Here is an 11,853-nt window from a genome sequence, read left to right as displayed (position 1 = left end):
GTCTTGCAGACTCAGCCTTGGGCTATCGGTTCTTAACGAGGCCTTACACAAGTTACACTATTAGGTTTGGACCGGGTTTTGGCACGTCGGACTACGCTCGTAGACTGTTTTTTTCCGCACACCAAAATTTACAAAATACTAATTTGAGGGTTTAAGTACATTGTGCATAGTGTCAATATACTATTAACAAGTTTTTGTTATAAGTATAGTACTGAAAATGGTTTTTTCAACCTTAAAATCTTCAAACCTTAAGGAAATATTTTTATAAAAGTTATAATTTAAAACATAACTATATTAGGTTCTGAGCAGAGCAATGAAGACAGTGGTTTGACAATGGTGTTTATTTTTTTTTTATCCTGTATACAAAATTTCTACCAGAAAGAGTGTTTCGATTTCAATTTAAGTGCCTTATCTTTTAGCAAATTGGATCAAGATGGTACTTTAGGGAGGTTATTTTTTGATTTTCTCAATAGTTATTTAATGCTACGGAAAAAACCACCTAAAAATGGGATTTTAATTTCTAATACTTTGTTTATCACCATAGAAACGAATAAAAAAAAAATATTTCAATATCAATTCAACTTACAGGCTATAATAAATAATAACAATATCAAATATCCACACTGAAAAACCATCTCCGCTCAGAATCGTTTTTTTTATACAATGATATTATAATATCATTGAATTCAAGTTTAATACAATCCATTATACATTGACCCACTTTTAACCTACTGTATAGCAGAACAACCTCCACTTACCCGCTTTTTTTAAATTTGTCTTGTACATATTATTATTTAATAATTAAATATTCAAAAATTTTATATTGTCTTATAAATATGGTATATTTATTTAATAAAGAGTAATTGGGTGGTATGGGAAGCTTCGCCACCGTGGCTCTGTTTTCTGAAAATTATCTGGACTCTCCCCATGACAAATTCCTAAATACACTACTAGGTATAATTGGTTTTTATTTTTAGTGTATGTATTTATGTTTTACCCGAAATGACGATGTCTTCGAACGTCGATAACAACAACGTACCATGTATATTATACTATACATATTATTGTTGTTATGTCTGGATATAATTAATTTAATAACATTAATAACTTTTTAATGTAACATATCTTCGGATGTATACAGCGTGTCCCTTCAATATACAGAATGATTGAAAAATATAAAATCATTTTCATCACTAATTATTGAGTTTATTTTTTAAATAAAAATTATTACGAGCAGTACCATCAGTATTTATATTTTATTTACTTCTACTCTTTCATTATTTATATAGCAATAAGATTAATTATTATCAGTTATATACAGAGTATTTATACAAATTGCAGAGCGCGGGTCACCGGGGTCGACGCATAGTCGACCGGACGTATTTTCGACGCAGTGATACGCGCTACGCATCGATAATAGCCACGGAGTTCAACGTGATAAAGATTATTGATTAATTACATAATTTTATACTGATATACGCATATAAAGCAGCACGTGGATACCAGGAACAGCTACAGGGGGAGCCCTAGAGGCCACGGTCCCCCACCAAGCTGTATTTCTAAACAATTTTATACTGTTAAAAACAAAATTACAAAAATAAATCATCGAAATTTCCAGAAAATTATGACTTGCCCCCTCCCCCCTACCCATGTCACTGGAGACCCCTGGTGGGTACGCCGATACTTATACATCATAATTCATAGACGTAGACTTAGGGTCAAGGGTATAGGTATAGGTCAATGTTATACACAAGTATTAAAGTAGCACATGCCACTCGTGGCTTAGGTACACCGACAAAACTGGAGAACGCAGTGCTAGTACAGTAGCGAGCGTTAGCGCGCGGAAAGAGGAGATTGCCGAGCTGAGGCAGATTCGCAGATAGAGCCAACGATCCACATTCAGCCCCACTCCCGTACTGCGCCATTAGATGTTATACATCAAAAACCTAAATATAACTGGTTTTCAATATTTAATAAATACATTTAACCGCTATTTATGTCATGTTGACTTTTAAATGTTTATTCCAAAATGAAAAATTATTTAAAAAAATATTAATAATTGTTAATGAAACATTTTATACTTACCCATTGGTCAAAATATAATATTTAAGAAATATGTTAATTATTTTTCAAATGTTTAATACGTTTTCATGTTGTGTGGGTAAGGGATACGTTTTTAATGTTTTTATTTTATTTCGCGAAAATCTGCACTATTCACAGTCTGTAACGAATTCTGACAGTGTGGAGACAGCGTGCGTTTACCTAACCTAACCTAACCGAGTCAACGGCAGGTAAATACCCGTGCATGTACGTAAATATTAGTCGTTACTAACCTTTAAGACATGATTGCTTGATGGCTTGCGAATGAAACTACCGGAAATAAACGATCAGCGTCGGGATATTCAAACAATTGCATGACTCCCCGGAAAATGAAGTATGTGACTGGAACAACGACGAATATTTCGGTGGTAATGTAATTTGTTTAGGAACTTTCAACTGGAAAAAATTTTTGAAGAAAAGAATTTGTTTTATGTAATTTACAGTTAAAACGTTACGTAATTTTTGCGCTTATCGTTATTTAGAATTAAAATGGTTTTCAACTTTTGCATTTATCGTTATTTAGAATTATACCATTATCCAAGTTTTTCGTGTATCGTTATTTAGAACTAAACCGTTAGACAAGTTTTGAGTTAAACGTTATTTAAAATAGTGTTAATACGACTTATAAAATTTAAAAATAATAACTTATTCAGGTAGATAAAGGCCCAGATACGAAATATAATATAACCAATTCGTAGATACGAAACCAATAGACCTTTTAAATAAATAGATTGTAAAATATTTTGTTTTGCGTTATTTTTGGTTTAATGATATATTATATATTTTTTTAATCGTATGTTTTATTTTGCGGTATTTAATTATTTTTGATTATCGCTTTCCGTTATAATTACGTTTACAAATTTCAATTTTTTTTGTCAAATATAAGTTATAATCATAATGTTATTATAACGTTTGCAAGCCCTGCATGAGACAATAATGTAATATATTGGAAATTACTGATGGTTGGACTTAAATTGGGCCATATGTAGGACTAATATTGATGTAACGACGCGCGTTTCGTATTTTAAATTAATTTCGATTGGTTTTTGTTTTCGAACAATGATGTACACTAAAGGGTGTGGAGACAATGATGGTAAAAAGCGCGTTCTGTATATTATTGTTTCTCATATCACTTATTCGTATTATTTTTTTGAGTGAATACCGTTAAAAAAATATCAGACTTACTGGACGCGAAAAGTTCTCGGCGCCTAATACAAATAAGGCACCCGCAATTTGTTCACAACAAATTACAATGAAAAATGACACATAATAATAATTATACTAATATTGACTTTGTTGTTATTCGGTTATTGTTTAAGACTTTTTTTTCCATTCGGTTCTACTTACAAAGGTACAATAATTCCGCCAAAAATTACTACACCTATATGTAAGTACCAGAAATACGCACAACATTCACACTTCAAACACGTCGAACCATAATGGTATTGGGCGGTCTTATGACCTAAACTTTATAATATAGTGCACTAAATATATATAATATAAAATATATTATGATTAGATACGATATAAGCTGGCGTCGTATTTTCCGGCTCACGTATGATCCAAAACGATCGCACCGGTGTGGTTTACAATGAACAGTGGACGTGTATATTCTTACCAATAATATATTATACACACTGATTGAAAATATGTTCTATTATATACGAATATACGGGTTATAATAGATATTAGAACACGTTTAGACATGCATAACAAGAACTGTCAGACATCCGTGAAGGGTTTTGTTTAAGATATCAAATTATATGTACTAAACGAAAATACGCATAATTATGTATTCAAATTCTCAAACGCAATCGAATGTAACAGGGGCCGGCAACTTGCGATCTTAAGTTGCGGCTCTCCAGTTCCATACGCAAAAATTAATTATTTCATTATCAAAAACAATATTTTGTTATATAAAAAAAATTGAAAATGTTTTGTGCTAAAAATATTCATAATATGTTTTAAATTTTAATATAGATAAATATTATTTCGTGTGTAAAGTCGTTTATTTTAAATTGAATATTTAATATATACAAATAAGCAAAATAATTTTGACATTATTTAATACTATAATATTGAAACGAAAAATTTTAGTGGCTCTGGAAAACTGGGAAATTTTAGAAATTGTAACTTTTGGCTCTTTCGTCTCAAAAGGTTGCCGACATCTGGAATATACTAATATAATATTATTATGGTTAACAATTACGATATAGTTTAAAAAAAAATTGAAACGTTCCGAGAGTTGTAAAAATATTTTCACTGAATAGACTTCTCGGTTTTTTCTTTTATTATTAATCGTTTTAATATCCTTAAAAATATATAATGTTTTTATTATACACGCTCGTACATTTTACAATCACTTCGTGAATAAAATATAATATTATATATCGATCGAATTCTGTAATTATAAATTATAATGTTTTAGGTAGATAATATAGTTTCCCATAGAAAAAAATTCAAGTACTTATTCCAATTTTTTATTTATTCATTTTAGTTTAATATCATGCGAGTTCAGTGCACAATATTATGTGTAACTTTTATAGCCACTCCATTACTTCAGCCTCCTTAGTTGAGCTTATATCTATAACCTATACACATTGTTCATTATCATATTGATTATCAGCAGGTATTAGTTAAAACTTATAACTTATTAGGTACCTAGGTATAACATTAATAATATAGTTGAATGGACGCGGCCTGTTTCGCCCAAAATCAACTTTTCCCATTTCGCCCAGATACAAGTTTCGACCAAAGTCATTTTAGTTGTTTTCAAATTAAGTTCCGAGAGGTTTCAAGGGCTCAAGTTGTAAAAATATATTCACTGAGTAGGGTTCTCGGTTTTTTCTTTTATTATTAATCGTTTTAATGTCCTTAAAAATATATTATGCTATTTTTATACACGCTCGTACATTTTACAATCACTTCGTGGGTATAATATATTATAATATATCGATCGAATTCTGTAATTATAAATTATAATGTTGTAGATAACTTTATTTTACCATAGGTAATAACAAAAAAATTCAAGCAATTCCAATTTTGTATTTATTCATTTTAGTTTATTATCATGTGAGTTCAGAGAACAATTTGTTTATTTAGGAGGGATAAGGCAATGCGTAACTTTTGATAGGGCATAGCCACTCCACTACTCTAACCTCCTTAGTTGAGCTTATATCTATAATCCATACACATTGTTCATTATCATATTGATTATCTGCAGATGTTAGTTAAAACTTATAACTTATTAGGTACCTAGGTATAACATTAATAGTATAGTTGAATGGGAACGGTACGTTTCGCCCAAAATCATCTTTTCCTGTTTCGACCAAACCTATTTTAGTTGTTTTCAAATTAAGTGTGCAATGATTTTTGAATAATATAATACATAATAAATTATATCATTATTAATTTTTTTTTAAAAAAGCATTACTAACACAATTTACACTATATTATTTTTTAATAACATTTTTGTAAAAAGTCATCGCAAAAGTTTTTAAAAATACATATTCAATGATACATTTTTACAGTTAAAAATTATAATACAAATTATTGTCTACTAAAAACTATTTTTTAAAAAGAATTTAAAGCATAATATAAAGTAATATTTTTTTTACTAGAACTAAGTAAAGTCATCGCATATACATTTACAAAAATTATTATTTTTTAAAAATTCTAAACATGCTTTTTACAAACTCATACCTAGTAACTTCGACAGATATAAAACTATAAAAGTATACGTTTTTCGTGTATTATTGTCTTCACTTCGGTTTTTGTATTTTGTTTTTTTTGGAATTCCAACGTTATTAATTGTGATATAAGTTTCTGTCTAGATGTCATTGCGTACAATTTTTAATCAGCCTATGATTGGTAGAGAGTTATAATAGCATACAGTATTTAAGAGTGTTACAACTTATTATATAGACCATAAAACAATAATATTGTAAACCACTGTGTGACAGGGAGTATAAGACCCCGGGGGTTGTTACACCTTTAGCCATTTATCGCGAGGGCGGCTCCTTCACGCCTTTGATGACGCGGTCACGTCCCTCCGACGGGTTTACGTCAGGGGGCCCTGGCGCCATACTGACGGTCCCCCGCCGGCTACTCTCGTACAAGGTAGATCGATGGGTCTCGTTGATCCGCGTCGGCGAGCGCTGGATTCGACCCAGTCAAATCCCTCCCCTTCTATTAAGGCACTAGTCAATAAACAATAATATGTCGAACAATCGTGAAAAAAACAAAATTTTAATAATTTTCCGTAAAATTGTAATTTCAGCTTGCACTACCCACTGATATGCTCGCCGGAATTCCTGAGGCCGTGTCGCGCTTCTCGGAACTGCCGTCTCTACCGTCACCGTCAAGCCGTCACCGTTCCTCCTCCTCCTTCTTTCACCATCTCCGGGGCCGGCACGCACGACCCGCACCTCGATCTGCAGCCGCGAGCTTTTTAGTCCGAACCGCCCGGCTGACCCCGTGACCGCAGAACGAACACACGCGTGTCGGTTCCACAGACGAGGGCAGCATTTCCGTGGTTGTGGTCCTCCGGCAAAGGCTGATTTCTAGACTCGTTCTCCGCTTGTCACCTCCTGTTCCTGATCCCGTGCAGGCTGCTGCCGCTACTGCATGCCATATAGTAATCGCCATAAATCACCAACGCATCTTCCTCTTGCTCCGCCGGGCTGAACCAAGGTCAGTCGCGTGTTGTTTTGCACCTCGCAACGTTGTTGTGGCCCGACGAGAACCCCTGTGGGGGTGGCTTGGTGGCCGCCTGGCGTCCTTGTCCGACAGTCCACTGCAAAATGTCCTCTCGTCGTCCTTCATGAAGTATGTCTATAAGCCGGCAAAGGACATTCCCTAATTTCTAACCAGCGTTTCTATTCAACGGTTTGCCCGAATCGTCCGATTGAAAAATATCTTAGATCAGTTGCGTGACGAAGGACTTTATTTGAGGCACGTGCCTCAGCTTAAAGGGTGATGGATGTCCTGGAGACTAGGGGAATTTCACATATAGTAAATAATTTATTAAGTACACACTAAGACTAAGCCAATCATTCTCAGTTACCATTTAAGTAAATACGTAATTATTTATTTAAGTATTTATAATTACTAATATAAATTATTGTGCCTCTTAAGTTAATGAAAAATGCCACGCCACTGTCTTAGATTATAGTTATTATAATAATAATTATGTTTTAGATTAAGAAATAAAAAAAATGTATGGATTAATATTGATGATATTATTTTTTTTTTTCTTCATAACATATTATAAATTATAATATAAAATAACTTATACGGCTATTGGCTATGTCACCGACACACCGATACTAATATTATAATGTGTACAAAATACAAACCCAATAAACGTGAAGCTAGTATGTACCTACGTATGTAAAATTGTTTTCCATAAATCTGAAAATATATCGATAGGTATTTTTATACACGCTCGTGCATTGTACAACATAATGCATAAACAATAACAAGAGTGTAATATTAAATCGGGGATTAGTGAAATACTTTCAAAAATGGTCTTTAAATACAAAATTAATTTGATCTTAATGAGTAATTGCCAAATACAGAATACTATATAGATACACTTAAAAAAAACCTACATAAATAAAGATTTATCGCCAGATAGTAATGAGGAACTTAAAACAGATTGTTTAAATCCTATGGCCTAAATGGGATTTGTGAATTGTATAAATGAATATACTTAACAAAAACAGTGCCTCATGGATTGATCGTATGTTTATAAGAAATAATTGTACTAGTAATATTAGACCTGTCATATTGGATTCATGTAGGTATTACAGATCACTATAGTACTTTCAGTGTTGGGTAAATTACTTTTAAAAAGTAATGAAATTACGTTACTCGTTACTTCAAATATTTTTATTTAAATAACATTTTTGTAACCTAAAATTATTTTTATCACGTTACATTACTTTTTCATTAATAAAGTAGTGCGTTACGAATAACGTTACTTACTAATTATCTAATATATAAATGTGAAAATGAAAACCTTTGAGTGATATGTTCTCGGAAACTACTGAACCGATCGTTATGGTTTTTTTTTTTAAATTGAAAAGCTCATTGCGGAGAAGGTTTAAGGCTTTTGATCGATTCTCTAACTTTAAAAACAAAGGAGTTATCAATTATCATAAATAATGACCAGTTACGTAGACTGGGTGGGTGAGGTTCGCGGTACGGCAACAGACGGCGGCTAGACGTGGCCGCCCAAACTTCCCCTTCCATATCACCGTTCCGCGACGTGATAGTTCATATCGTTATTCGTTGCTAATGGAAAACTATAATTATAATTATTTAATTATTATATTATAACTTAAATCAATACCATAGATTAAATATATAAAATAATATAATCTATGTTAATACAAAAAAAACACAATTTCTCGCATATTCTATAGAAATTCACCGCATTATAGTGAACGAAGGACGGACCGACCGACATTTTAAGAGGAGCTTCGTAAAAGTCGGAACGCTGCTTAATGTTTGTGCACCGACTATCGATGAACTGTCGAATATTCAAGATGCCTGCATTTAAATAGTAAACAGTACTAATAATAAGTAAATTACTAATAATAACTTACTTTTAATTTAATTTAATTTCTATAGTTTTTAAATTTTTATTCGTTTCTTTTAATTATTAAAATTTATCACAATGAAAAGGAAAATTAATTTAGGTCTTTCATCGAATATAATAAAACGTCAACGTTTACTTAGATTAAGTCAAAATAACAATGGCTCGCCAGATAACTGTAATATTAATAGCGATAATAATGATGATAATATAAATAATATATCTGTTACCAATAGTGTTAATAATTTAACAGAACTGTGGGAAAATCACAAAAATAATATGTCATTAGATATTTTGCAGCAAGAAAGGCATCGTTCTGGAAATCACGATTTAGCTGTCACTCCATATATTTTGAATAAAACTTTAATATTAATAGAAAATGATCTTCTGAAAATATCTGGAAAGAAGCTGTCTGATTTTAACATGGAATCACCGTTACAAACTGATGATAATGATAATAATTTCCTTAGAGATAGGGCTTATATTGCAGAAACTTCTTATGATTATGATATACTTTCAAATTACATCCAGGAGAATGAGCCGAAGTTAACAAACGATCAGCAAGTTGTTTATAATACTATTTTACAAAGCGTATTGCAAGATAATGGAGAATTATTTTTTTTTGATGCTCCTGGTGGATCTGGCAAGACCTTCATGCTGAATCTCTTGCTTGCAAAGCTACGTGTAGAGAGAATAATTTCATTAGCAGTCGCTTCTTCCGGGATAGCAGCAACATTATTACAAAATGGCAAGACAGCACATTCCGCTTTCAAATTACCTTTGGATCTTCAGACTAACGAACGCCCAGTTTGTAGTGTGAAGAAACAAAGTTCTTTGGGTAAATTATTAAGGGAGACACGTTTTATTGTTTGGGATGAATCAACAATGGCGAATAAAGGTGGTCCTGAGGCACTTGATAGAACGCTGAGGGATTTTAAAAATAATGATCGCCCAATGGGCGGAGTTGTTATTCTTTTTGCTGGTGACTTTAGACAAATATTGCCAGTTGTGCCTAAAGGCACTAAAAGTGATGAAATCAACGCCTGTCTAAAATCATCTTATCTTTGGTCTTACATAACATCTTTGAGATTAACAACCAATATGCGTGTACACCTTGGTGGTGATAATAATGCCGAGCTCTTCTCACAACATCTTTTGAAAATTAGTAACGGAACTTTTCAGAATGATAAGGATAGCATAATACAAATAAATTCTACATTTGCAATTTCGGTTCTTGATCAAAATAACTTAATCAACAAAGTTTATCCTGAAATTTCTCATCTTTCCAATAAATCCAATGAATGGCTCCGTGAACGTGCAATTTTGGCCCCTAAAAACGACATCGTCAACATCATAAACGAAAAAGTTCTTTCCATGTTCGAAGCTGATAAAAAAACTATATTTCCATAGATACACTTACTAATCAAGATGAAGCTATAGATATCCCGACTGAATTTCTTAACTCATTAAATCCATCAGGTCTCCCCCCACACAAACTTGATTTAAAAATCGGTGCCCCTATTATTCTCATGTGAAATTTAAATGCTCCCAAATTGTGCAATGGAACCAGATTAAAAATATTATCTTTGAAAAAAAACCTTATTGAAGCTGAAATTCTTACCGGCTCAACGAGTGGTCAAATGGTATATATCCCAAGAATACCAATGATAACAAACGAGTACCCCAAGAGTAGGGAAGATATAATAGTTTATATGGCAAAACAACGTTTGCCGGGTCAGCTAGTTATGTATATATTTTTTAATCATAGACCTAGTGATAAAAGACCTACTTATTATATACAAATGTACTATCATCTCACCTATACGGCTATTTGGGTCTACAAGTCATAAATCATAATTAATTTTAATTCAATTTTATATTATTTTATATATTTTAAAATGTAATGAAATTACTGCTGCGTTACTGAAAAAGTAATTGCGTTACAGTAATTTGTAATTGGCGTTACGTTTCTACACAACACTGAGTACTTTGATCGTAGAAGAAATGTCGTAATGATAAATCCTGAAATTCCGAATGTAAAATCGAATATAGATATTAAACTTTTGTGTTCATTCTTAGCAAAAGAAAAATGGGAAGTTATTTTTGAGGAAAATTATGTACACAATTGTGCCAATTAATTACATAATATTATGTTAAATAATCATATAATTAGCTCTAATAGAACAACACATAGTAATAATATACTGCATCGAGTAAACGTAAATGTAAGCCTTGGATAACAGCTGGATTAGTTGTATTAATCAGGAGAAGAGATAAGCTAGGTAAAATGATAACGAAAAGACGTAACTACATAATTCGATGGTGACAATGCAAAAAGGCATAATTGACACTTTTTATGAAATCAACTTTTTGTAAGTAGGGCATAAGCGACGTCATTCTGTATCGATTACTCTTACTCATTTGTCGATACGATTATTGTTTACGATATTAAACAAAATTTAAATTTAGACACAAGTGCCAACAAATGTAAATTAATTAACAGGTAGGAGTAAGTAACATGTGTATAAATAGGGAATAAGCTACATTTAAATTTAAATAGGATTTTACTTAATGATGCCTAAGCGACAACATCATTATTATAGTTAATAATCGATTTTCAATAAAAAAAAAACCATTTTATATAATCTGATTGGTTGACAATAAATAATAATAATAAAAAAATAATACAAATAATATGTCGTAATCTTAAAAATGCAATATCGTGTATGAAGTTATTAACAAATTTATTCCAAAGAGAATATTTATCTACGTTTTCATTACAATAACATGTCATTTATTTATGATTAATGATTATAAATTGTAATATTATTACCAATTAAAATGAACTATGATATACTATTTGTGTTTTATAATAATTACTAGCTCTAAGTGAAGCTCGAGGGACGTTGGACTCGCTGAAAGTGAGCACAGATTTTGGAGTAAAAGTCGCGACAGTTGTAAAACGAAAATTTAGGATTTGTGAGAAGAATTAGTGATATGGATTGGAGATAAGGCTTGACGTTTTGGCGGGAATGTTTAAAAGTTAGAGTGTCTAGCAAGCCGTCACAAACATTGTAAATGGAAAGGCTGGATACGATCTCCTGTTGTAAAAAAGTGTAGAGTCTATAGGTGTATTCGATTATCTAGCTTTT

The 11,853-nt window shown here is 31.9% G+C and overlaps 1 protein-coding gene across 1 annotated transcript; it reads left to right on the top strand.

The window, feature by feature from the left end:
- Positions 1–8,980: 8,980 nt before the first annotated feature.
- Positions 8,981–10,111, top strand: LOC132947637 (ATP-dependent DNA helicase pif1-like). The gene has a single exon (XM_061017915.1). It carries the CDS (start codon positions 8,981–8,983, stop codon positions 10,109–10,111), a length of 1,131 nt encoding a protein of 376 aa, XP_060873898.1.
- The last annotated feature ends 1,742 nt before the right edge of the window (positions 10,112–11,853 follow it).

Source organism: Metopolophium dirhodum, chromosome 6 (genome assembly GCF_019925205.1).
Source record: "Metopolophium dirhodum isolate CAU chromosome 6, ASM1992520v1, whole genome shotgun sequence".
NCBI classification, from domain to species: domain Eukaryota; kingdom Metazoa; phylum Arthropoda; class Insecta; order Hemiptera; family Aphididae; genus Metopolophium; species Metopolophium dirhodum.
Note: the sequence above shows the minus strand (reverse complement) of the source record. Positions and strands in the feature narration are given on the sequence as shown.